The sequence below is a fragment of the Opisthocomus hoazin genome, chromosome 18 (assembly GCF_030867145.1).
Source record: "Opisthocomus hoazin isolate bOpiHoa1 chromosome 18, bOpiHoa1.hap1, whole genome shotgun sequence".
Lineage (NCBI taxonomy): Eukaryota > Metazoa > Chordata > Aves > Opisthocomiformes > Opisthocomidae > Opisthocomus > Opisthocomus hoazin.
The window spans coordinates 8,039,168-8,065,823 of NC_134431.1; the positions used below are offsets into that span (position 1 = coordinate 8,039,168).

The window sequence follows — 26,656 nt, forward strand, 5'->3', positions numbered from 1 at the left end:
TTCCTAGCCAGTTGTTCATTGTGAACATTATACTGGACGCCACAGAGTTTTAATGAACTCCTTTAACCTCCTCTGCATTCCTTCAAAAACCCGATCTCATGCTGCACTAAAGTCCTCTGGGACTAAAGCAGTTTTAAGCAAGAAATAGTTAAGCTAGTATTTGTAGTATTTTACCCTGGAGTTCGTTTTCACCCTGGTGAGTTCTTTTTGAGCCTCATATTTTGTTACTGCTCACTTACCAGCTTTGTTTTATAACCAATTTTTTCTACTGATGCCTCGTGCTAGGATGGTACTTTCCCTGTGCCTGTAGAGCTCTGGCATGTTATCCAAGGAGAGCACAGATGCAAAAAGAAAATCATGGAGTACTACTAGTGTGATGTATCTTGTCTAAGCTGTGTGTGTTGCTGTTGATTTTTCTGCCTCCTTGGCTATGCGTTAGGAAATGCTTTTATTCTTTTGCCTTTTAGTCCTCAGACATTTCTGGTTTGCTTTATTTCTTTTTGTATTTGATGTCCCATTTTGAGCATTTGTTTCTTCATTGTGATGCAAACTGAACATTGAAAGTAGTCCCTTTTATTCCAAATAGCTGCACTCACCCCGCTGTTTAATCATAAAGACTTAGGTCTTTCCAAAGTGTTTCTAATAGGTCTTTTGATTTTATTTAAAGTATCCAATCTAGTGTTTGCATATAGCTTTTATGCCACTTAACAGGATTTTTTTTTTTTGTCAGCGTGTTTACTTACTGCTCTAGGAAGCTGCTTCTTTTGTACAATTCTTTTCCGTGGACCAGGTAAGTCCTAATGACTTCGAGTGTGTTAGTTGTTACAGAACAGATTTACAAACACATTTTGACCCAGGCCTCCTCAGGTTGTTTTTTCTTTTGTGGGATCTCTGACCAGCTGTACTGTGAAGCAGAAGGGTGGCTGCGGTCTCACTGTGACAGCTGCCTGCCTGCCGAAGGGTAACGGATTACCCATTAGTGCATGTGCTACTGTCACAGCTTCACTCATCACCCTCAGCATCCCCTCGTTGCTTCCCATCCTGCTAGGCAGTTAGTAATTTCATAGTGCTAGGATTGTAAAGTGGGAACAGAGAGAATGTAATCTATAGGGATTAGGTGCAAGTATAAACTCAGGCTCCAGCATGGATGGAAATGCTGTCTTAAAACATGGTCCCCTGAGGAAAAATGAGATGATATCTACTGCAGACTATCCAGCAATTGTTCAGGTGCAAGGAGGGATGATTTCGAGGCCTTACTGTGTGCTTGCATGCCACTGCATTTCCAACCTGGTCTTGAGTTATACTGGCACTGGACCTGGTGCCTTCATTAGCGCAGCTCCAGGTCATCCTCCGTGCACCTGACTGCTTGTCCACTCTGGGCCCAGAATCAGGAAACTAATGTCTCGACAGACAAAGAGCCATCTTGACCTGCTGTTGGACAGGTTTATTTAGAACAACTTTTATTTCCTGTTCATGATGGGAAAGCAGACCCCATCCTGATGTTATTTACGTTTCTGGAGACATAATTATTACACAAACAATTGGAGAACTGGGGTGACAGGGAAGGAAGTAGCTGTGTGAGAGCACTGGGCTAGTAACACTTCGAAAATATTTACAGTTGTAACCCTAGCCATGGCAGACTGCAGAGCCACTGGATGGCACGTTGAATTTAAACATAGTGACAGCCCAATCTGATGCACAGGGATCTCCTTTAGCTCCTGCAGAACAGAGCTGTGCCTTCAGCTTGTACACCTCAAGGCTCAGCGGTAACCATAGCTGAGCTCTTCACAGTTGTGTTTCGCTGCCAGGGCTCTGTATCAGGGAGCTAGGCAGTAGCAGCAGCCCACAGCGGCGTTTCTAATGCGTGATAGACGTGTGGATTCATGTCTTGCCTCACCCTGATCCTAGCTGCATGTGTGGTGGTGCCATCAGCATCTATTTAGAGGAGGCTGTAATCGGTTTACTAAGATGCCTAAAGGTGCCTTTTGGTGGCCTCATGTTTGTTAATCAGGCCCTCAAACAGAATGATGACTTGGCAGAAATTTTGCTATGCTTTGAGATTTAAAAGCCTTAATTAGTAGACAGTATGTCCCCAGAATTACAAGTGTACTGGTTGTTTTAGTCTTTGTGTGTAAAGCAGCCTGAGGTTAAACCACTGAGGTACTGTTTTTCTGATTCTGTACACAGACCAGTGTTTAGAGAGGGGGGTTAAATTGTAAAGGCCGGGGTAAATTAGTAGTGCATCAGAACTGCATTCCTTTGAACAGATCCGAGGAGGGTATGCATCAGCTTCCAGCTGGTCACATCTGGGAACGTCTTCATGGCTGTGAAGGGCTTACTGTACAGTTAGATCCACGAGCTCTGAATTAGTCTGGACAGAAGCAGGAGGAAAAGAGAATTGTGAGAAAACTTTGTGAGCACACACACAAATTTTTTCATTCTTTGGAGGCTTTTTCTGCTGACGTTATTTGTGGAAAGATAACCACGTCAAGCATGGCAAGAGATGCTGAAATGCCATGCTCTCCCAGCTGAATCCACAGGCACAATTTAGATAAAGTTCTGATCTTTTCTCCCCTCCCCAGCCCCCCTTCTGTTCAGTATGCACACAGGTCTCCACACGCCTTTATATTGCGCTGGCTAGGGTTGGACAGGCTTAATTTCTGTGGGACAGAGGAGTAAGATGATATTTGCTTCAAACAGGACAACTGACGTTTGTCTGAGTGAAGGTATTCTCAAGGGTGGACTGTCAGCTGGCTCCCAGTCCCACAGGGCTGGCAGGATTTAGAGATAATGCAAGTTCCCAGTGACTACTTTCAGGAACGAGGGGTACAGAAGACAGTAAGCGTTCCTCTCCTGTTTGGTGCAGGGAAAACCTGAAATGTCCCAGGGATCTAGAGGCAGGTTCTGCTCCTGGTGGAAGACTTTTGTCTGACTTCAGCCTAGTCTAGACACTTGGGCACACAGTCTCAGGTAGCTTTACAAGACTGCTTCTGGTTGCTGCAAGGCTGTTCCCAGACATCCTTATGCAGCTTCACAAAACACTCATCATCTGTCTGTTCAGACTAACAGGACTTTAGGTACTTGACAAAACTGATTGGTAGCTTTTCCCCCTCAAATTGCAGCAATTTCCCTTTTTCAGGGGCAGCAGTGGGAGTTGTCTTTGCTGAAGGAGAGCCTTCAGACTGCTTGAGCAGTGCAGAAGCAGTGTGTTACGTACAGAATTGAGCAGGGAATGGTACTCACCAGAGCATGGGGAGTTGAAAAAGGGAGAAATATTTACATGAGCTTAGCCAGGGTGCTGGGAAAGCCACCTAGCTGGCTGCTGTTGATGTCCTGAGGCCTGTGAAAGAAAAGGGCAGTGATGGCATAATTGGGATTGAGAGTGAAATTCTTTTTTCCGCTGCTATTTTACTGAATTATGAGGGTGAGAAGACAGCACAATGATGTGCTAGCATGCGTGGTGCAGGCTGGCTCAGGACAGGCCGTTCCTGATGAGCACTCTTACTTGCCCGCACAAGGGCAGAGCTGGGTTATGGGGTCAGTTAGAAGCTTTATTCTTTCTCTGAGTATATCTGAAAGATGATACTTAATCCAGTAGCTTCACATCTGGAAGCCAGACAGCAATAAGGACCTTGTCTTTCTCCTGCGGTGAGCAGATAATGAACTGATTCCCACCTACCTTTGATTCTGCAGAATGGCTCCCAGGAAGTCCCTGAGTTCCATCTGTTGGTGGTAGCGGCTGTCCATCAGGATGCTGTCAGACTGGCGCCTTGTCAGAAATTCGTGCACCCCTTCTCCTGGGCTGCTCTCACTGCTTCTGTTATGTGAGGATGAGAAACATCTTTGTCTCAGAGACGCTTTTTAGTCCCTCACTCAAAGTTTGGCTCAGGCTGAGCAGCACAGCAAGGGAATGTGCTGGGTCTGAGCCTGGGGCCATTCTGCGTCATTTCAGTAAGAAATTGGTCAGCTGTATTTGCTTCTGTGTTAGATGTGGGCCAGCTCTGATCCCTCTCCTGACTAGTTGTTCTTTAGTGGCAGCGACTGATCTATCTACCCACAGCTACCCAAGCAGTAGTGATGAGGCCGTTTTCTGTGTTCAACCCATACCAAGAATAACTGTTTCCTACCAGTGAATGATCATTGCAAGTATTATTTGCAAATAATATTGCTTGTTATTATTACAGCAGAGCTTTCAGCTGATGTGACACAGCCTTGAAGGAAAGGATTAATTAGGCTGCTTAATGATAGCTGTGATTAGGGGGATCTGAGATGTGGAACAGCAGGAGAGATTGCTTCTGTTGCAGTGGAAGGCAGCTATTTCTGCTACGTGCATGAAATAAACTGCCCAGTGTAATAAGCAAAACGTTAGCCCTAGGACAGCAAAGCGCTGTGGCTTACCCAAGCCGCTTGCCAATGATGGTCTGTAGGAATTTGCGGGCGGAAATCTGCCCCAGGAATTTCCGGTAGTTGTCGGTGAATATGGCGTCAGCATGGCGCTGCATCCTAGGGGTGAAAGACAAGCACAAGGTGTGCGCTCTGAGCTAGCAATGAACCTTCTAGATGACCCACAGAGGTCCCTTCCAACCCCTACTATTCTGTGATTCTGTGAGATATTGGTGTTTCAGATGTCAATGGGCACCAGATGTAGCACTGCTGAGATTGGGGGCAGGTAACCGTAACAAACACCTTTTGGTATTGGGCTGCGTTAGTGTTGGAGGGTGAAAGGATTTGAGGGCGCTCAGTCCTGACAGGGAGGCAGCAGGCAAAATAAAATGTCTGTTAATCAGTATCTGCACTACAACAAGTAAGGAAGAAGTGTCTGCAAGCCAAAGGTGAGGTCGGAGAACCAGTGGAAGAAAGAAGAAGCACAGGCTGGGAGAGGGCAGAGCTGGGGCTGGGATGTTCCTGTGCTCTGCAGCAGCACCATCACCTCCTGGGAGTGCTGTGTCTGGGATGGGGTGGCAGGAGCCTCCCACGAGGCTCTAGCCTGGGGTTGGACCCAGGCTCCCAAAAATCCACAGGTAAGGGAAGCACAAGCCACTTGGCTGGTCCCACTGTTGTAAGGATGAGTCCTCTGTGCTTCAGACAGAAATAACCATCCTCCTCCTCCTGGCAGTGGTGGGAAGGAGAGGCTCTGACAACCATACAGATGGATTCCCAGAGCTCAGTGGAAAATTATGTTCCCTGCAGGAGGGCTGGGTCTGCAGCCCTGTCCCTGTCAGTACGTCCCTGCTGCTGGGGGACAGCGGCACGTGGCTCTGGACATGGGCGATGGTGAAATCTGGCACAGTCCCAGCCTTCTGCTCTGGTTGCAGGGCCTGGCTGGGTTCTCCCCCTGGAGCCTGGACTTTGTGGTGCTGGTGGAACCAGGTGACCTGCTGGTCTGCTCCTGGGCTGCAGGAAGACCGTAACCAGTGGGGCTGAGAGGTGAGGTACAAACCTTTTCTCAGTGGGATCTGTTAACAAACCCTCCTCGTCCTGTTCCTCCACCAAGGGGTTATGGCTCTGCAGTGGGCTGCTGTGCTGTAGCTGGAAGTTCACAGCCTTGCCAGCAACTGGCCCTGGACTGTACCTGCACAACAAACCCGAGGCATACTGTGAGACATGCTCAGTCGCCAGTTGGGGATCAGTCCTACTGACCACTACTCCCTGTTCTGCAGGTTTTCCTTTCTCTTTTTGCCATCCCCGACTCATCAGTAGCACAAGTGTTGTCTGTCACTCTCCCCAGCTAGGAACTGCCCTGAAGCTATTTCAGCAGTGAAAAGATGGTTGATAGAGCTGCCTCAGACACGCTTCCCCCTCACTGAGCTCCCACCATCCTCAAGCAAAATTCCATCAATTCTGGTATCGTTATGCCGTGGCTTTGGCACAAGGCTAAAGCATTTTCTATGGGACATTACTAATCCAAATTATAGACCCCAGTGCTCAATTTTGTGCCTCCATCAATTTGTAGAGGTAGGAAATAATATTACAACTTAAAACAGTTGGCAAGGAAACATGTGAAATATTAACAGGCAGCCGTTAAGAATATCTGCAGTTCTGATTTCAATACAGGTGGCCTGCAGGCACAGATTTTAATCAGTGATGGAGCTGGAGGTGCTGGCTGCCCTGGAGATTGCCAGATTTCCCTTTATAGGACCCAGCATTCAATTCCAAAACCAACTGCTTGGGCTGAAATATTCTATGTCGGGTGCCTGCATTCTTTGGAAACCACCCCTAGGCTGGCAGTGTACCCCACAAATTAAGCCAGGGTAAAGAAGCAGGCTTACCAACGCACATACAATTCATCTGGCTTTCAGAAGTGCTGGCAACCTTAATTTGGCACGTGCTTATTTTGCACAAGGTCAGAGATGAGGCAGGGAGTGACAGCATGGATAAAACACTCAGCAGCCTACCTGAGAGCTGGGTCGAGAGGAGAGGAGATGGAGCATGCGACTAAATGCAGGAACAGGAGCAGGGTGGCCTTATCCAGCATCTTCCACCCTTTGGGGTCACCTGAAACACAGAGCAATCTTGAGTCAGTGGCAGTGAAGTGCTCAGGGCCAGGAGGGGAGGCCAAGTGTCACCTTTTGTGTTCTCAGTCCCCCTGCTTGGTCATCAGCACAAAGGGACTGGGAATATGCCTCCGTGCTTGTGGTTATGGTGCTTCCCAACACAGAGGTGTCTTGGCATGGCAACGTCTTGCCCAGGGAGTGTAGTTCCTGGAGGCAGTGGCTGTGTGTGACCCCTCAGGGAGCTGTTGTGGCCCTTGGGTCAGGACGCAGGCCTCATCAGCAGGGTTTCTTGCTGTGGGACCCCCTTATTGACCTGTCCCCCCGCTGTGGTTGAGGGAGAGTGCTTTGGCTGGGGTGGGCCCTGGAGACCACTGCCTGGGCTGTAAATACCAGTGTAAGAGCACCTGGATGCTGGAGGCAGCAGTTAGCAGGGGCTGCCAAAGGCAACTTCGCTGCCTGCACAGGACCACCTGCGACCAACCCCTGGGACCTCTCCTGCCCGCCGCTCTCCCTGGGACGCGTGTCTGCCCACGTGGCTGTATGGCACAGCTCCATGTGTAACAGCCAACTGGGCTGCCTTGCCGGCTGTCCAGAAATGGGGAAAAACCAGGGAAATCCACATAAAACACCTGGGCAGAGGGGTAGTATTGGCCCAGAGGTAACACTGGCAAACTCCTTTATCAAAGGCAGCAGTGCTGAGCTTGGTTAGCCAAACGAAACGCGGACTGTTCCTTCAGTCGTCGTGCTTGGGGTGAGGGGGACTGGACTGAGACACGTCCCTTCGGCAGAGCTTGAACTGCTGCTGCATCAGGAGGTGCCCACGCAGCTCTGAGCACTGGCTTTGGTGGAAGGCGAGATGGACTTGAGCCGTGCGTGCCTGCCCTCCGGCAGACGGCTGCGGTGCTTCGGTCCTGGGGCTGGCGCAGCGCTGCCAGTGACTCAGGACAGAGTCCTCTGAGGATGCACACCCTCGGGAGCTGAATGCGATGCCTTTGTCATCGGAAGCGAGGGACAGTAGGAAGGTATTTCAGTGAGTGCTATTCCTGAGTTTTGATTGAAAGCAATTGATCTTTTGCTCAAAAAAGATTCTTTAAGAATGTGGGTAGAAATCTTTAAAATATCAAGTTTCCCTGTTCCCTGTCTTATTTTACACAAGAAAAGAGCAGAAAGATGTTTGATCTCCAGATGAGAAAAAAACACTTGGCAAGGGATTTAAGTTTCTTCTTTTTTATAAAAAGCCCTTCGAATGTATAACAATACTTTGTTGCAAAAAGAGCAGTTTTCAAATGGAAGGGGTCGGCTGGGCTGCTAACTTTGCAAGCGGACGTTCGAAGCCATGGGTTTTACTGACGGTGGTGGCAGGAGGGGGCCTGTTCTGATGGGAAACATCAGCAGTGAGCTCTGTTTTACTGCTCGGAAATAGCTGCCCACTCTTCCGAAAGGAGCAAGGCTAATTAAGGACTGGTGCTCAGGCAAGTGGGTCCAGTCTTGATACCGCAGAAGTTACTAACAGAATGAGTGGCATTGCCAGAAGTGCGTGGACAGAGGTGTGCATGGGCAAGGTGGTGTGCTAAGAAATGAGGTTTCTATCACAAACTCCTTCGCAGCCCAGTCTGCATTTCCAGCTGCTCGTGCTCGCAGCTGGAGGACCAGCAGCTTCCCCATCTGTTTCCCTGGGAGCAGCGCCGTTGCTCCTGGCTCCAGCAGAGCTTCTTGTGAACTCATGGGTGACATCCCCTACCTCTGATACTGGGTCTCTTACGGCACTGCTCTGGCCCCTCAGATAGGCCAGGAATGCTCAGAAGAAGCAAAAAAGTATCTGTGAGAGAGACTTGCAGGGCTCCTGGTTTTAGGGCAAATTTCCTACTCTTTTTGTTTTTCCTTCTTTTTCATTTGAACTTGAAAAAGCGTGCCTCTTTTGTGCCTCTCTCCCCTAAATATCTCCAAGACAAATCCCAAATCAGATCTCTTTCTAGATAAAAGTGATATAAAGCATCTGGTAGCTGGTACCAGCAGACTGTGGCACCAGCATCTGTAGAAAGTGCCAACCAGGAGATTTAATCAGTACCAGGAAAACTGCTATGTGAGCTGAGAAGTGAAAGATCCATGTAAATTAAAATAAAACCTAGTCCAATGCTGTCTGCTTCCCTATTCTTCCTAGGATACAGCCCTGATTACCGCTTTCTGTATCTGGTTTCTCTTCTTTGAATGCCTGGTTTTCCTCCAGAATCACTTTTTGTCCCTTTGAGATTTTTTTTTCTCTTCTCTGCTGTTAATTTCTTTGCAATATATTTTTTTTGTATTTTCTGATTTTGCCTTTCTTCCCCTGTCTTGCTTTGACTTCTCTTCCTTCACTACAGTCTGATTCTTGGGTATTTCTGTCTCCCTCTTTTTCTTGGGAAGGAGCCTGAAACAAAAGTCCTACACCCCTTCCCAGAAGCGTCTTCTATTTCAGAGGAGAAGCCAGGGAATTGAAGTGTCACCCTGCGTACAGGCAGCTTGACAGCTCTGCAAAACCTTGTCACCTTCGAAATTCTCCTGAGGTGAGGGACATCTTACTTTCCGTTCTGGCAGCATGTGAAAAAATGATTAATAAATAAATTCCCCTGAAGATGAAGAGCTTTTAGCGCCGTTCCAGCAGATAAAGCATAATAGCTTCATTCCATCCTGTGCCACGCTAACAGCAGCATTGTGACAATGACGCTGGAGAAACGGGGCAACTGGCTCTTACTGTTTCTGAAACCTTAAACTGAGCAATCTTAAAACTACCACAATGTAGATGAAACGAAGCTTCTACCGTGCCTGCGGTTTTGTGAAGTTCAGACTTTTATACTATGAAATACTACATTTGAAAAGCAGAAATCCTTTTAATTGCCTTACTCTGCTTCGCTGTAGCTGGCTTCGCGTTATCCATAATACGCCGTTGCATTTCTCCTCACGCTTTGGTTTGGCTCAAACACAGTGTTATTGATGGGTGAGTAAAAGCGTGTTCATTTTCCAGGGTAAAAGGAATTTACATTAATATAGCAAAAGAGGAAAATTGCTACAGCTGGTAAACGTCTAACATGTTTTTATAAGGCTCATCTGTATTGTAATGCTGTTGGTTGGCATTTATCCGATAGTTCAATTATTCTTTCATTCTAGAACTTGGTACAAAAAAATCCTGTACGGTACAAAGGATATTGTACCTGGCAAAGCTAATTACTGATGCCAGCTTTGATTGCATTTCAGTGTAATTTAATTGTCTCCAATCTCCAAATAGACATTACCTCGTTAAATGCACATACAGAGACTCACACTTACCGTTCCCTCGGAAAGCCAGCGCTTCCTAGATCGGCTCCTGCCCAGGTGTTTGCTTCCCCTGCTGCGAATACAACTTCTTCTCTGGAGCTGCCTTGGTGAGCCCTGCGGGGTCCGTTATCCCCGCGCGGTGCCCGGGCAGGGGCCGGAGGCGTGCGGAGCAGGGAGGACACGCGGGTCTCCCCGGCTGTCTCTGGCTGCCGGGGAGGTGCGTCTCCTCTTTTTATACCTGTGCTCCCTCAGGAGTCCCGTGGGCTTCTACGCGTCAGAGAATCAATTATCCTCCTGAATTTCAAAGGCTGCTTTTAGCATCCTCTCTTTTTGTGCGTGCAAGGACGCAGGCAGGGAGGTTGCGGGGAGAGGGTTATGCCTGTAGTCGAGGGTCGTTTGCATGCTTTCTCTTTATCGTTCAAAGAGTGAAGAGCAAATAATAACAACGATAATCTGGCAGAGCGAATGACAAATTTGCTTTGTAAGGTTAACTTCTCTTTCCCTTTGCAATTGCATTTTTTTCTTCTACTCCACAGTGAGAGTGAGTTAACCATTAAGACTTTCGCACACTGCCTGCTCAGGAGGTTTTATCTTTTTGCTATTTTGTGTTTCTTTGATTATCAGCCTTTTCCTCCTTTGTTACTCACATCTGCTAGCGTTAGCGGGGCAGTTCATGCTTCAGTCCCTCACAAACATCACAGCTTCGCATCGAGCACACAAAGCAGCTAGAGAGCCCTGCTCCGTTCGCGTGCTCTGGAAAAAGGCAAGGGTCTTCTCTGGGGTGCTGCATGCGCTGGCAGCTGTTTTCATTCCTGGAACAAGGTTTATGAAAGCCCCATTAAAGAGCACATAGCCTTGGTGCCAAGAAGACCAGGACAGTTCAGAGCAGTTAAAAATGAGGTGCCAGCATGAGCTCCACCTGCGAGATTTTGCGTATTGACTTTATAGTGTCCAGAATTGATGGGGACCCAGACCTTTGTGTCTTGGGGCTTGCGTGACTCGATGCTGGGAAGAAGTTTCAGCAGGTGAGATGACTCATATCTGCCTGCTGCTGAATACCTTCACCTTGCACAGAGCGCTCGTCGCAGCTGTCAGTGGCAGAGATAGATTGCAAGGAAGGACGGTGCATCTGGTGCACACATGGGTGCCTGCATGTGCAGGGGGTCAAAAGCATTCAGCACTGGTCTAACTCTGCTGTTGCCCCTTTGCTACTTGCTGAGATGAGAAATCAGCACTGTGATTATGGGTCACTTCTTCGTGAAGCAATATCCTCCTTCCGAACCATGGGCTCTCAGTAAGCAGTAACTCAACAGTTGGAAAGGCTTGAGAGAGCTCAGCACGCCAAATGACTCTGTGGAGTTAAATAAGTTGCTTTGTACTTAGACAGACGTGCACCAACACCTCTGGGTTCTCCCCGCTCGGAGGGCTCCAATGGCTCACGTTCCCTTTGATATCAAATCAGGACCAGGCCACTTCGCAGAGAAATCATGAAAAAGGATTGAACGGACCAAAGCAGGAGCTCGAGGTGACCCTGAACTGAGCGGCTGACCAGGGCCCTTCTAGTGGAACAGGGAAACAGAACAACAGCGTGAAGAGAAGCAAGAACTACTGCCTTCTGCCAGTTGTAAAAAGAAATGGCACCAGCCTGTTCGTGGAGAGAGGATCTGCCATGCAAATCAGGCAGGTATATCATTTGTATCATCTACTCGTGAACACTGGAGAAAGGGATTTCTGGGTGGCACAGAGCGGGTTTTCCAAAATCCCTGTACTGGTGCACACAGCTGCGCGCTGTCTCTGCAAACTGGAAAGGGATTTTTGTTTGCTTTTTTGAAACAATCTGTTCATGTGCTCTCATGTGTGAGGCCAGTTGCACAAATTTTTCAGCATGAATTATTTTTCTTCCACTGTCTTGGTGCTACACTGGCTGAAGAGATGAATCAGACCATGCTGTTAAACCAGTTGAGAGCCAACGCTATTTCAAGGTATTATCCCATAGCGTGGTTTTGAGCTAATTCTCTGCCCACCTGGACCATTGCCTTACACAAAGCTGCTGTAAGACACCAGGCAATATCTCTCAGATCAAGGAGAATCAGTCTATGATTGACTTGTTTATGGCTGCGTGCTGCCCAGCTTGGATTAGGAGGGCTGCGATCCGCCTTCGTAGCTCGAGTGAGCTGCTTTCAAAGAAGGCTGCATAAAGCCCCATCGTCCTAGGGGTTTCCTTGCACTGCCTGAGTTGGGTTCCTGTCATGCACAGCTGGACCCAGCAAGACTCACACAACAACAAGCTCTCTTTATGACTTCAGATTAATTGCGGGAGGCAGCAGAAATGTCTAAAAACCCTCCAGGCACTGTCGGGTGTATCCAGCTTAGAAGTTCTGAAATAGCATAAATAGAGCAGCTTTTCTGTCCCTGGGATTTCCTGTCCTAGCTTTAGTCAAAACCTTTGTATCTTCCCAGGACCCAGAAGGGTCATTTGTGGAGCTCCTCCGCCGGACTCCCTGAGCTCTCCCTCTGGCTAGCGAGGCTACTTCTGCTGCAGCCGAAATTGCTGTGATCCCCACTGCTGCCGGTGGTGCAGCCTTGGCTTGAGTCCCACAGCCGGCGCTCTGGCTCCTGACGTCTCTGGATGAAGGTGCTACAGACTGTGATAGGATCCAGTGTTGTTTGGAGCCAGTTTTGCATCCGTCCGTGTTGGAGTGTATATCTGAGCTGGCAGCTATGGTCCTTGTTGTCATGGTCATATTTTTAGTAGGGTGGTCACACAGGTAGAGCTGGTACTGACTGCACGCGCAGGAGGGTGGCTCTGGCTGCAGAGCTGCCCTCCTCACAGCCCGAGAGCTGCTCTGTGCGTATCAGTGGTGTTCAGAGTCTACATGTGCTAGTTGTGTGACAGCATTCCTCAGAGGAACTTCATTTTAGGGGTAGTATCAATAGTAATTTGGCACAACAGATGACAAACTTGCTTCACAAAATGAATAGCTTTTTCTTTGTAATCTCTTGGTTTGTCCCTAGAACCTTCCTGCTTTCTGCCCACCCCTCCTCCCTACCACAGCTAGCGTTGTCAGCATCCACTGGCTCCCAAAACAGAGGTGTGTACCTCCCACATATCTTCCCTTCAGGTTAGCAGCGTGCAGTGGGTAACTGTCTGTTTGCCCTCTAAACCCAAGGCTACACCCGTGCCAGCCCCACAGAGCGTATGGCGGGGTATGAGCTGCCACAGGTACCATCTGCAGCTGGAACTGCCGGATTTCGGAGTCGCATCCGTGCAGACCTAACCTCCCCAGGCTCCTTGGATGAAGCACAGGCCAGCTGGTTTTATTTCAGTGCCAAACCTTCGCTGACAAAGGACACGGTGTTAGGATCCTGCAGCAATTTCCCAGATATTGATTTCCTCTTTGCTTTACCTCCTCTAGTCTCCATGCCATGCTTTAAAAAATCGCCTCTGTCTGTTCCAGGCACACAACGTATAGCTTCAGATAAGCTGAGCAGCATGTGAAATGGTCCTGCTCACCTTGTGAGGCTGAAACTAATGACAGCAAGAAGTAACTCGTCAAATGGCACAAAAAGCCATCCTGTATTCTCAGCTATCAAAAGCTTCTCTGCACTTCTGCAAAATGGCACAGACGGTGGCTGTTGGTCCCTGGCTTCTCCAGTCTCCATCAAGAGCCCCACACAACTTAGGGGTAGGATGGGATGCATTTTTGTTCAAATTTCTTATCCCAAGTAGCAGAACTAAGGCACATTATAAGTTGACCAGCAATCATTTAATTACATTGTCCATTACTGGTGCGTACACAGTAACTCACTCCTAAGTTCTTTGCAAAAATGCAGTAATTTCTGTGGAATGAGATGAGAAAGATAACATTTGGCCCGTGTTGCCAGTTCCTTCTAAGGAAGAAACAGAGGACCCAAAACTTAAACCCAGCAGGTGTGGTGAGACTTGCCATTAGAAAATTATACTAGACTTGGTTTCTCCACCATAGAAGCATAAAATGTTGGGATTTGGATCTTCAGGTCCTCCAGACTCAAATCTTTGAACATTAACAGATTTCCTGGGGACAATTTTCTCTGGAGGAATTCAGATTCATAGGAAGCTGAATACAAACATTTATCAAAATAATCTCAAGACACTGAGTCTGAAGCAAGGGCAGATTAAAGATAGACAAAATAAATCAGTAATTCAAAATGTGCAAGAAATGCTATCAGAAAGGACTGTCTCATAGTGCTAAAAGCCTGCTGTAAAAGCCTGCTAAATCTTCAAACATCAACGTATCACTGAGACTACAATAGAACAAATGGCACCAGCCCGCGAGATGTGTATCTGTCAGGAGGCCTGATGAGCTCTGCGGGTGAGATCCATTTATAGAGCCCGTACCTGTCTGGCTCTGTTTATTTCCTAGCAGAGCTGCTGGAGCGTTTCAGCATTGCCCAAGTGAACTGCCAAGAGTTTCAGCCAGATGTCAACATGTTACTCTCTGCTCTAGGCGAGGGAGTTACTGGTTCCTGAATTTCTGACTAAATGCCATCTCCTTCCTCTTCCAACTGCAGCAGACAGAGCTCGGATGCCAGCAGTGAATCGCAGTAATTAAGGAGTTTGTCTTTGGTCTTCCACTCTCATTTCAGTTCGGAAAGGAGCCTTGGCTAGAAAGTCACGCAGCGTGTTACAGCCCCAATCAACGAGCAGGGCTTCTATCCTAACCCTGCCACTGACTCGCGGTGAACAGGCTCACAAAGGTCGTCCTTCAGCTGTTGATTCCACCTGAGGACCCTACTCCTGATTTTTGGAAGCACGGAGACTTTCATACTCTGGGATGGAGAAGGAAAGGGTCTGTGAACACCCACCCTCTGTGCCGAGGGCTCTGGTGACTACCCCAAGGACACCCCTTCCCATCAGGGCAGGCCAGGTGCTTGTCTACATATTTTCTGTGATTTGGTTTCCCATCAGAATCCAAATGCTGCTATTACTGCTCACCTTGGGAAGGTGCTTTGAAAGCTTCTGATGAAAACAGAATTTGAGTGAGATGTGTTACTGGTATTGAGAAAGTAAAATGTAGTTCATGGAGAGGGAGTGAGGAAGGCCACGTTTCCAGTAAGGGCTGAAAAATGAAAGCAGTTCCTACTAATTTATTCCTGGCTGAATAATAATATGAAACCTGAGGATGAGCAGACCTTGGTGCACAAGGATATGGTACACATCCAATGAATGGTGATAAATAGGTCTCACTACAAAGACATGCAGGAAATACTGCACTGCAAACCAAGGAAGAAATGTAGAAAAAACTAAAAAAAGCTAAGGACGGTTTGGATGTGGAGACAGACTTCCCGCCTGAGCTCCGTCTCCACTTAGAATTGGCTGCTGACAAAGTTGCTGTTTCTACTTGTTGAATCCGTTTTAGCTTTGAAACCCATTCACATCTCATAGGCTTTGGAAAAACGTTCCCTTTTTTTATAAATAGCTTTCTGTTTCATCATTTCACAGCCAGCTGAAACGAATGGGTGGGTGTGGCGCTGGCGAAGGGCACACGGCCGAGGCGGGCGGGTGGCACCACCTGCTTGCGGTGCGAAGGCCGAGTGTCCCCTGGGCAGCGGTGCCGGGCATTTGGTGGTGGAGAGGGAGCGGGTGGGAGCGGAGTAAAAGCTGCAAATGTCACCGGCCTCTTTCTACTTATTCTAAGTAGTGCCATTTCTGTGAGGGGAGAGGAGGAGACAGAAAGAAAACGTGCAGTATTGGTTGCAATCTAAGTCTGTATTTTCCCTTTCGCCTGCAAACTTCAAACTGCGAGGATCAGAGCCTGTGGGAAGGTGTATGTGAACAGCAGCACCACCAAACTAGGTGTACTGGTTGTACTGGGAAGAATTTAATCTGGCCATTTAATCCACACTCATAGGATCTCTCCTGACATTCACAAGAATTATTTCTCCCTCCTCAGTGTTTTTGTGTCCTAAATCGTCGGTGTTCGAGAGCTAAAGGGCAGAACTGACTGCCTTTCCTGAGCCCTGGGTTTATCCCTGAGCCAGTACAGCCTCTCACCAGTGCCAATGAAAGCTCTGGTAATTACTTAAGAGCAATTTTTTACTTAGGATTTTTATGCTAGAAGAATTTCTTGTACAAGTGTGTCCGGCCTCTGCAGCTCATAGCCGTATGCATTCTACAGTTGTCTGTAAAGTCTTCTGCACTAAAACAGATGAAACGTTTTTAATTCAGTTGCTCCAAACCTTTAAAATTGTCTTCATTAATACCCACTTAATTCAAATGCTTGGTAACAGCCTAGAAAATCCTTTTATTACAAATGCCATACCTTGCTCCCTTGGTAGATAAGTAACCGATTGGGTTTTCCCCGAGGTATCCAGGCTCTCTGATAATAAAGCTCTGCAGCAAGACTAACCTGGCACTGCTGCTATCTTGGGGTTAGGAAAAGGGCGAAACAAATCAGATTCTTTGACTACCACAAGAAAGCAAAACCGAGCACCAGGCATTTTTCCTTTTGTAGGTCATCTTATCAATACATTGCCATTTCAGAGCTGGATACTGAATTGGGACATTAAAAATTAACACACAAAAAAATTCCCTGGCGAGAGCAAAGCCAAAAACACGTGTCTTAATTGTTGCTGCCAGAGCACTTCCAGGGAGCGGATCAAAACCTCGCGGATAAAGAGAAGCCCGCCAGGACCGAACGACCAGGCTGTTGATGGCAGGGATTAAAACGCTGGCGCTGGTGGAGGGGCGAGTACACGAACCCTGAGGCGCAAAGGCCCGGGGTGCTTCGCTGCCGGGGTCCCACCGGGGGGTCGGCGCCCGCAGCCGGGACGGGGCCCACGGCAGCGCGGAGCCGAGCGGCCCCAGGAGCCTTTCGGAGGAGCCCGCCCGGCCCCGCAGGCCCCAGCGCCGCCCGCAGGCCCCAGCGCCGCCCGCAGGCCGCCCTTAGCAACGCGGCGCCCCGGGCGGTTGCTAGGGGCGGGGCGGAGGGCCACTTCCTGCCGGGCGGGAATCGCTTCCGGAGCGGCGAGGCCTGGCGGGGCGGTGAGCGGGCCGGGGGCTGCCGGCGGGGCCTGGAGCGGCGCGGGGACCGGCTGTGGAGGTCTCCGCCGGGAGGGGGGCGGCGGGGAGGGGCGGCGGGCTGTGCTCTGGGGAGGGCGGGAGAGGAGCAGCGCCGGGTGTCCCCGCCGCCGCTGCCCCTCAGCCCCGGGCGCGGCCGCAACGGCCTCTCGGGGGCTGGGTTGGAGCCGTGCCCAGCGCCCGCGGACCCCCCTGAAGCCCGGGCGAATCGGCCGGGCTCCATCCCAACGCCTGCGAGGCCGTGTCAGAAATTCAGCGCCGGGTGTTTTTGCCTCGTCCTTCGACGGCAGCTTTCGTGTTGTGCACCGGTGCGCAGTGTTTCCGCCCCACGGGGAAGCCAGGCCATGTTGCTGCAGGTGCTCCTCTGGCTTTGTGCTGGGCGCTGGTGAGGCCGCACCTGGATTGCTGTGTTCAGGTCTGGGCCCCTCGTGATGAGAAGAACATGGAGGGTCTGGAGAACAAGTCTGCTGAGCAGCGGCTGAGGAAACTGGGGCTGTTCAGTCTGGAGAAGAGGAGGCTGAGGGGGGACCTTACAGCTCTCCGCAGCTACCTGAGAGGAGGGTGCAGTGAGGCGGGTGTTGGTCTCTTCTCCGAACTAACTAGCGACAGGACGAGAGGAAATGGACTCAAGCTGCATCAGGGGAGGTGTAGTTTGGATATTAGGAAAAAATTCTTAAGGAATGGTCAGGCGTTGGAGCAGGCTGCCCATGGTGGGGGAGGAGCCCCCATCCCTGGAGGTGTTCAGAAAACATGTAGGTGTGGCACTTCAGGACATGGTTTAGCAGGCGTGGTGGTATTCGGGTGACGGCTGGACTTGATGATCTTAGAGGTCTTTTCGAACCTATGATTCTATGATTATTCTCTATGATTATTCACTATGCTTTGTCCTGTGCTCATTATTTACATAGTGCTAGGTCTTGAAGATGCCAGCTGGGAAACGCAGGACAGCACAAAGACGGGTGTGAGCCTGTCGTAGTTCTGTCAGCTGGCTGCTGTCTGGCCCTGGCCCTGCAAGCACACGGCTGTTTAGTGTAGGGCCTGATCCTGCGCCAGGGAGACCCCTGCGTCGGCTTCCAGAGGTGTCGCTGAGCAAACGCTGGAGCCTGCAGCTCTGTGCGGCCCCTCACTGCTGCTGTGGCACGGCGCTGGCTTTGCTGCAGGACCAAGACCTTGTGTGGCAGGATAGCTAGCTGTAAAACCCTGACAGAGGCAAGACTGAATGTTTTTAAACAGATGGATAGTCAAAGTCAATTCCTGTAGCGCAGCGCAACTGTTTGTGACCTGTTTCTGCTCTTACATTCCAGTGAGACAGCCAGGCTTGTGGGGAGAGGTGATAGCTGCTGTTAGACCAAATGAGTGAGCTGGAGGTGTGGGGGGCGAAGCTTCCTCTCAGGATCTGAAAGAGCAGTACTGATCTTTAAATGCAATTTAAGAACAATTACTGTAAGTGTAGCTGTGTTAATAGGTGAGGCAGTCTGAGGAAAAAGGTGGTTGATACGTGTGGAGAAGAAGAGATGTAGCCAAGGAAGAGGTGGTGAAACTGTTAGCTGCTCAGGAACAGGGAGGAAGACTCCATTATCATCCAGGGCCCTGCTGGATTAGCTGCGAGGCAGAGTGTGAGGAGGTAGTGCTCTGGGGGAGAAAACTCACTTTGCAAGTCTTGCCTTCAGTGCAGAAGGCACCGTGCCCTGGCTCCTCCACGTTCAACTTTGGCCTGTTCATTTGTGTCAGGTTTAGTCTCTGTGCAGGTTTCAGCTTTTTGTTAATCATAGGAGTTTTTTTTTAAACAGGGAAGGATTTTGCTAATATCGGTTCAGCTCCACTGACAGGAGGAAAACTGATGGTGCGAATGGGGGTTGCCTGCTGTGGCTACTGTGCAAGCAAGGACGCTCTGCCATGAGTAGCTGGAGCATGATGTCAGGTTTTCTCTGAGCATATTTCATGGGGTAGTGCTTAAAATGGTGGTGGCAGCTGCTAGCAGCCTGTGTGAGAGCTCTTGATGCTGCTCATGTCACCTGGGATTTGTTAGAAAATTACTAATACCCTCAAGGGAGGTGAAATAGAAAAGGGCAAAGGAGCAGAGACTTGTGGAAGATGAGGGTGGGGATTTTTTTTGTTTTCATTGTATCAGTTCCCTTTTCTGATTCATTCTTGTGTGTTGTGTTTCAGGTGTATGAATCAGGATTACCAGTGGGAGCTTATCCTGAGGAAACTCCAGGTGAGGAATGAAGCAACTTCCCTTCCTGCTCTGAGGAAGGGGGTGGGCGAGAATAACATTTTCAAAAGCGATCCCAATAAACAAAGTTGAGATAAAATGCAACACGGGGGTGAAGTTTCCCGTGATTCTGTTTCTTGCTTGGGAACTGCTGCCTTAGTGGAGTGGGGGAGAGGGCATTTTAAGAGTTAAAAGCAGTTAGGGGTGAGCCACATCTGTGCATGCTTTGTTGACACCGTTGTGTGTCTGGTGCAGCCTTTGGGTCTCCACTGGGACTTGCTGAGCCTCAGTGGCCCCGTGCATATTCCAGTTTCACGTACAGCTCCCGTGCAGCCCTCGCTTATTGAATGTGAATCAGAAATTGAAAAATTTTCTTTCACCGAAATACAGACGTGGAAGGGACCATGAGAGGTCACCTGTTCTTATCTCCTGATTGAAAGGCACCCCATCCCAGGCGAGTGCTTATCTGATCTGCTATTCCGAATCACCAGTAACAGGGATTCTGCAGTCTCTGTATTCCAGTGGCTGGCAGTCCGTGCAGCTGGGAATTTTTTCCTGTCTTTTAAAATTCAAAATAATATCCTGTACTTCAGCTGAATTGAAGTAATTATTTCTTGTAATTTATATACCACTCCTTTTAGTATGTCCCCAACTGACATTTGCCTCTTGTGCAACGGCATTGAGTTGCTGATTGATTCTCAGATTTATCAGCTATAACTTTACTCAAATTATACTCTTAAGTTTACCATCTTGCTGAACTGGGTCACATCTGCAGATTGCAGAAATCTCCTCCTAGGCTGAGAAATACACAGCCTGCTTTGGAGATAATTTCTAGGAGGCACATTAATACCATTCAACTGAAACATGCATGCAGCACAGTGAATCAGGCTTTAGTAGTACAGAGAATTGTAAGTATCAGTAAGTAGTGCTTATTCAATAAGTACACACCAGGATCGTACAGGTCAGGAAAACTGAGTAAGATGGTAATCACAACTGAGTTCTGGTGGCATCCCAGACTAATTGCATTTCCCTTTTGGGATTTTCTGTGGCATACTCCGGCAATTGTGGGAGGAGAGTTCTCCGTTATTGTAGAAAGCCATTAGTCATTCATAGAATGAAGTGACAGCTCCATTAGCAAAAGATAAAGGAAGGAAGAAAGCATAGCCTTGTGGCTGAGAAACTGGCTTGGGACCCAGGAGATCAATTTTTAACTGTGCCACAAACTACCTGTGTGACTGTCGCAAGGTATATAGGGCTTGGTGTAACCGGCCACTAAAGCCGTGCTTAACTTTAAACATGTAACTCATTCCTCTGTCTTCAGCAGATCTGCCTGCTGTGTGGTTTATTTAAGTAGTAGTTGGTTTTGTACACTACCTAAAGCAATGAGGCTGTGACCACATGTACAATGTAAGTGAAAATGAATAAGAGTCATCTTGCATGCATGATCGACTTCAGGGAGAAGTATATTCTTGCTTATTAAGCTTTTCCCTTATTGTTTCATGAATACTGTTCATATTTCCCTTGTCTTCCCCTCACCTGCAAATGGACTAGTGCTAGCATTTGAGGAGTGTTTTTGTGGGCAGGTGGCAGAAGACAAGCATCCAAATAAAATGCAGCTTTCATTCTCTTTGTTATTGGATATGTAGGTCAAGGGCGTGTTCAAAAAACCTGCATGCGGTAGGCTGTCATTTTTTGATAATGGGCAGTGGATACCAGAAAGCATGATGCAAATAATTGCTCTTTTTCCCCCTGCTTGTAGTAACCAGTCTTCTTGAGAGCGTTAGAGGAGAAGGGTGCACTCACGATGGCTGCCGAGTTGGATTTCTCCCCACCTGAGATCCCTGAGCCCACATTCCTGGAGAATGTGCTACGCTACGGACTCTTCTTTGGAGCCATTTTCCAGCTAATCTGTGTGCTAGCCATAATCCTGCCAGTTTCAAAGTCCCATAAGACAGTAAGTAGTGCTCTTTAATATCGATATAGACGGGCAGAGTCAGAGAAAATAGGATGGGAGGGAGCTTTGAGTAGCTAATGGAGACACAGTGGTCTGCCCCTGGGATTGATGACAGTTTCATTGTTCATTCTCTTTCCTTCCTTCTGACTTTCCAGCTTTTGTTTTGTGATTTACCTCCAGATTAGAAAGTCAGGAATGAATACCTGAGCCAGGGTCTCTCTGAATATCTGTCAAAAAAGTGACCAGCATCACTGGCAAGGTGTGCTAAATGTACGTGCTGTTCCTGACTGCACACGAGAAGGCTTTAGTCCCAACCCCGTGTTGCCATCCTGCTGCTGATTTGCTGTGTTGACTGCCAGGCAAGGCGTCCCCTTTGCAGGACCTGCCTTTCAGGAAACTAGCCTTGGCTCTGGTTTGTGTGCGATTTTTTGGAAACAAGGTACAGGTGAAATTGTAGTATATTCTAACAGGAGGAAGGCAGTTTTCAGTACTGACACCTAGTCCTGTGCCAGCAAGTGGAGGGTCCTTTGATGCATTAGTACAGGAGCAGGTTGAAGTGAAAGGCAGAGGTGAGCTACAGGACTTGGATTCCTCTAGGCTGGGCCACAGTGGGATGACCCGGGTCTGCCTGGCTTTTCTGATAAAAGAGCTCCACCTGCTTGGTCATGCCAGTGATGCTGAGGACAGATATTTCAGTGTTGGTGATCAGGCTGTGGGTCTGGTGGTTTGATACAGATTTTGTCTATGGTTATTTTCAGTAACAACTCGGCGTGGGAAGCTTTGTTTTCAGGCTATCTTTATTGCCACGTTTGCTCCCTCTTGTGCAGAGGAAGCATGGAAATTTTCAGCCTGCCTGGGGAAGGGAATGCCTGAGGGTGGGGTACAGTGTGAAGGATACGGTTCATGACCCAGCTCTTTCACCTTTAACTGTCAGCGTGATGTGAGGTTGCGCTGATGTACTGGATTAGCGGCGCTGCCCCGGCATGGGTGCTCCCTCCTGCTCGTCCTGCCGCAGGAGCTGCAGCTTCCAGCAGGGAGATGAAGCAGGCGGCTGCTGGTCACGATGCAGTGGCACTGCAAGTCTTGCACCGTTATTCTGCAGCCACCAGCGCCCATCTGCCACAGTCCATGGTTTCCCCTGATAAATTTTTGAGAAATACTGAGTAGCCTGATTCTTGAAAGCTGAAAAGAGTGAGAGCTTTAGTTTGAAGTGGGAAACTGAAGACCAGGCACCCAATTAAAACAATAAAGCTCAAGGACCTGTTACTGTTTAAGCTTGCAAGCATGCTTTGGTGTTTGCATGCTCTACTTTTTATTTTCTCCATATGTGTACTGTCCTCTTGATTTACTGTCCATATGACTAATTTACAAGACTGTAAACGCTAGAGGCTACCCCTCCAGATCTTGGGAATGATGTTTGAGTCTGGGTAGGATACTGAGGAGCTTCTCTGTCTTGGAGGTTTCAGGCTTTGAAGTCTACCTTGGTTTGAACATTAGAAGGCAGCAGTGTTCACTTTACGGCGGCAGCACGCTGCATCCCTGAGCAATAACTGCCTGTTGCTCCATTTCTCCAGAGCCTGCCAGCTCCCCATGCGCCGATTGCAGCCTTTGGAGCGCCAGCCAGGCCTCCTTCCTTGGAAAGCCACACAAATGTAACTGTGTAATAGCCCAGTAACTGGAGAGACGGTTGAACCAAGCTCTTTGATGAAAAGGATACTGTCAGATGCTCGCCTCCCCCTCCATTATCTGGAGCGCTGTCTTGGAAGCTTGAAACTAGCACGTCTTGCTCAGCCGTTTTTGTGTGTCCTTTTCCAGTTGGCACGCTCTGACTGATAGAAACCAAGACGCTAAAGCAATATTTATACCCAAATGCATTTAATGAAAGGAGGCAATCTGCATGTGTGCGCTTTCTCAGATGAGACTGGCGCTGTTCCCTTGTGTTTTTACAAGATAACTAGACTTTATTTCCCATGGCTGAAATCTTATCTGTCATCTCCCCTGAAGGAACCAAGCAGTGTATCTAAGCATTGCTTGTTAGTCCAGGTGAAGAAAGCTTTGCCTGCAATTCCCTCCCTGGATTCTGGGCTTGCTTTAGAGGCTCTGAACTTTAGATTCTTACTACTGTTTAGGGGAATATTTTTTGTCTCGCACATGATAATGATTAACATTTGACAAAAATACCTACTGAATGTTTCCATGCACACTAGTGATTATATGGTATCTTCTCCTTTTCCTAATATGAATAGTTTTCATTAAGTGTTGATTTTCTCCTTGCCTTTAAAGCTCATTTTGTTTTTCTTCTCCAAAGCCTGTTTTAGACACTTAAGCTTTTAACAGCTTCTCTGGTAACAAGCTGTTTCTGTGCATAAACTCACACTCATCATAAAGCACATGCGGAAGAAGCAGAGATGGTGCTGCTCGAGTCTCATTAAATGTGAACTCAGTTTGACATAGCTGTGTTCCAACAGAGATACCCAGCACTTGTTTCCTTTTGCTTATACTCAGATTCTCAGAGTGAGCTGTCAGCAAATTGTGAAGGATAAACAAAAGTTACTGACCGTTTCTTAATTGATTCTTGTAGGACTCGGACAGTTTTGAGCCTAAGAGTTCAGAGACAGTGAAGAAGCCAAAGGCAACTGCTCCACAGATAAGCAAGAAACCCAAGAAGGAAACCAAAAAGAAACGATAAAGGCATGACCAATGAGCCTCAAAAGACAATATAATCACCTGTAATCACGCTTCCTCAGAGACAACATTGAAGGCAACTAACTACATTAAATGGTTTTCTGGCATTGCCATGCTTTACCTTTCAGGGACAAGGGAGAAGGAACTTGTAAGAGTGGAAGGCGTGGGGTTCTGCTGTAGATTTCTTACAAGCAAAGAGGACTTCACATGTCTAGAACTGCATTTGACATGATTAGTGTGTCGGTCACCGTTAAAGTGATTTCTGTCATTTCTGATGGGTAGAGAGGCCTGTTGTCCTAGCTCCTCCATGCTGGTTGGGATTACTAGTAAAGTCCCTCCGGAGGGTGGAGCATGGGTTTGCTACTTTGGATACCGGTTTGTGTTGTATTTTTTGAAGGCAGAGGGATCAAATGGATCAAGGATACCACACTACACAGCTTTGTATTCATCTCTGTTGTCATCTAGTCTGAAATACATAGCTGCATTTTATGGCTTAATAATAATGTCTTTGTCATATTCTTTAATTCTTTAGGTAATAACTCATCAGATTCCAGACTGCTGTAGATGAAAGGTTTCATTTCCCCAGCGTCGCTGCCTCTTTCTTGTTCCCCACCCATGCACCTCTCCTTTCTATTCCCACCGTTGCAAGCAGGTACATTTCGGGGAATTGAGGCCGCGGTGGGGACTGCGATGACTACAAGCATTGGGGAACAATTTGATTCTGGAAGGTGTGGAATTTAATGCCTGTGCCAATGGAGTGTTCACGGGAACTTGGGAAGACCAGGTACTGCGTGCTCGAGAAAAGTGGCTCTGAGGCAGGAATCTCGGAGTGCCGCATTGGTCGCGTCGCAAACATCACTGTGTGGTGTTGTTGATAAACCCTGCTGTCAGCTAGCTGAGTCCTAACTGTGTGCTCCACTTCAGCACAGCTGGGGTGCGTCGCGTTTGCAGACTCCCTCCCGGCCCTACCTGCTACAGCCTGCTGCATCTCCTCTTGTTGAATTCTTCCTGAAGTTATATATGATCTCGGCCCGAGGACATGTGGTATTTTAAGATCCAAGGGGTGGCAGGCTGGCTGTGTATCATGACTGTATGGCAAGAGACACATACACTATGTTCCTTCAGGCTCTGGCTCTCCAGGCCCAGGGACAATCTAGTATTAGATTTAAATATGGCTAGACAGGACTGGAAAGAGATAGGTGGTGATGTAGCCACAGAGTCTCTGTAGGGCAGCTCGAGCTTCCTGCTGCCAGCTCACATCTTGGTTTGTTTGATCACGAATGAGTCAATGGGAGGAGAACTGGCTCTTTTAGGCGCACCCAGGGTTCAGAGTGGCTTTGAAGGAAAGGGTTCTCTCTGGCAGGGCTGCAAGTCTGCGATCCTTTTTGCATTCAGAGACTCCCGTCCTCAATTCCCAGTCCTTGTCAGCCTGGATATCATTGCTGTGTTGTACTGTGTGTTCTCTAAGAGGAGTTGAACACCACGGTTACAGGAACAGTCGGTGTTGGGAATGGCCACGTTCTCTGCTCACTGTTGTTTTTGGTGGGTGAGACAGATGGATCCCAGTACCAGTCTGATTTGAACCTCTCGCTGCTTCCCTGCTCCAGGCTCTCTGCTTCTCTTAACCAGCATGCTGACGCTGAGTTGCAGTGCTTACAATCCAGCTTAGAGCTCTGCTTTCATTTCAGCTTTTTCTTTTTCTTTTTTTTTTTTTTTTGAGCTGCATAAAGGCAATACTAGGAGGACAGAACAAAGCATTGGAGACACAAGCGCTCTAAAGTTGCGTTGAGTTCTCAATACAAAGAAACATTACAAAAATTTCCCAGACAAATAGCAAAGAACAATACTGTGCTACGAGTTTCCATTACCGAGCTGTGTTCCTGTCTATGGTCTGCAGGTTGCGTTGCCAGTGCCTTGGGTAGGTACTGCAGATCACTTCTTCCATCTTAATAAATGAGGACGGTGGTTGCTTTACCCAAGAGCTCTGGCTTTCCGCAAGTTACCTAAAGCGGGGTTTAATGCTTTAACGGAATTGTAACTATTGAAAGAGTAGCACACACGTTACCCGAAATACAGAAGCGCTTCTACAGCTAAGAACCAGTTAGCAATGAGCACTGTGTGGTTGCTACCTGGAATGGCAGGCTACTACATCAACATCTGCAACTAGCTATTTGCAGGCTGGCTTACTCATTGCTAAGTAGAAATTATGGATATGGGGGTTGGTTTTTGTTGGGGGGAAGAGGGATTAAGATCAATTTCCCAGTCTGTTCCAAACAGCTTTATATCTATTTGAATGCTCGTTAGCTGAACTTATAGTATGTTTTTAGAGATTACCAGCATCCTATGTATTTTAGTTTCTCTTGAAATGTGTAATAAATACAAGTTGTGTTGTATCTTTCCATGCATTTATTGTGAAAGCTGCCTGAACTCTAACTATAGGAACACAGGGACACAAATAACCTGTTCATAAAAATGACCCATTAAGGGAAAGCCTTTCAGATCCTTTAATCTGTGAGAAATTGGTTAGTTAATGCTGTCAGGCATGTGTGCATCTGTATCTGCATTTGACTTGGAAGTAGCAAACTATCTCCCAGTACAGCTTCACCTTCCTGGAAGGAAGGAGGAAATGGTGCGATCACTAAATTGATTTGCCTCTCATGAGAGATTTTGGCTTCAAGAGCCCCCATGAAGGTAGCTTTAATAAAGACATCATTTGTTAATAATACAAACGGGATTAGACGGGGATTCGGTAGACTGGTACTAGGGATTTTCAGTAGCCCCTCGGTGCGTGATTGTGGCTCAGGTTTACGTGGCTGGAGCGCAGAGCTGTCTGGTGGCTCTTCCTGGCTGCGGTCAGCCCGGGGTGGTAGCCAAGCTCTGGCAAGCGTCTGTTGGTTCCCTCACCAGGAAGCCAAAAGGAGAGCAGTGCTAGTGGGGTGACTCCTTTAATTCCCAAG

General features: G+C 48.0%; 2 protein-coding genes across 3 annotated transcripts; one reads left to right on the plus strand and one right to left on the minus strand.

The window, feature by feature from the left end:
• Window positions 1-1,924: 1,924 nt before the first annotated feature.
• Window positions 1,925-9,937, minus strand: GHRH (growth hormone releasing hormone). The gene is made up of 7 exons (XM_075438847.1): window positions 9,798-9,937; window positions 6,396-6,495; window positions 5,441-5,572; window positions 4,399-4,503; window positions 3,680-3,817; window positions 3,244-3,340; window positions 1,925-2,371 (listed from the first exon to the last, which is right to left on the minus strand). Exons 2-6 carry the CDS (start codon window positions 6,473-6,475, stop codon window positions 3,277-3,279), a joined length of 519 nt encoding a protein of 172 aa, XP_075294962.1. The 5' UTR covers window positions 6,476-6,495; window positions 9,798-9,937; the 3' UTR covers window positions 1,925-2,371; window positions 3,244-3,276.
• A 6,818-nt stretch (window positions 9,938-16,755) lies between these two features.
• MANBAL (mannosidase beta like) lies at window positions 16,756-26,092 on the plus strand. Of its 2 annotated transcripts, none has more exons than XM_075438957.1 (4): window positions 16,756-16,809; window positions 19,015-19,063; window positions 20,820-21,014; window positions 23,596-26,092. In XM_075438957.1, exons 3-4 carry the CDS (start codon window positions 20,865-20,867, stop codon window positions 23,701-23,703), a joined length of 258 nt encoding a protein of 85 aa, XP_075295072.1. In that variant the 5' UTR covers window positions 16,756-16,809; window positions 19,015-19,063; window positions 20,820-20,864; the 3' UTR covers window positions 23,704-26,092. The 2 variants fall into 2 exon arrangements, with proteins under 2 accessions (XP_075295072.1, XP_075295071.1); XM_075438956.1 differs by having other exon boundaries at window positions 16,775-16,867.
• Window positions 26,093-26,656: the final 564 nt, after the last annotated feature.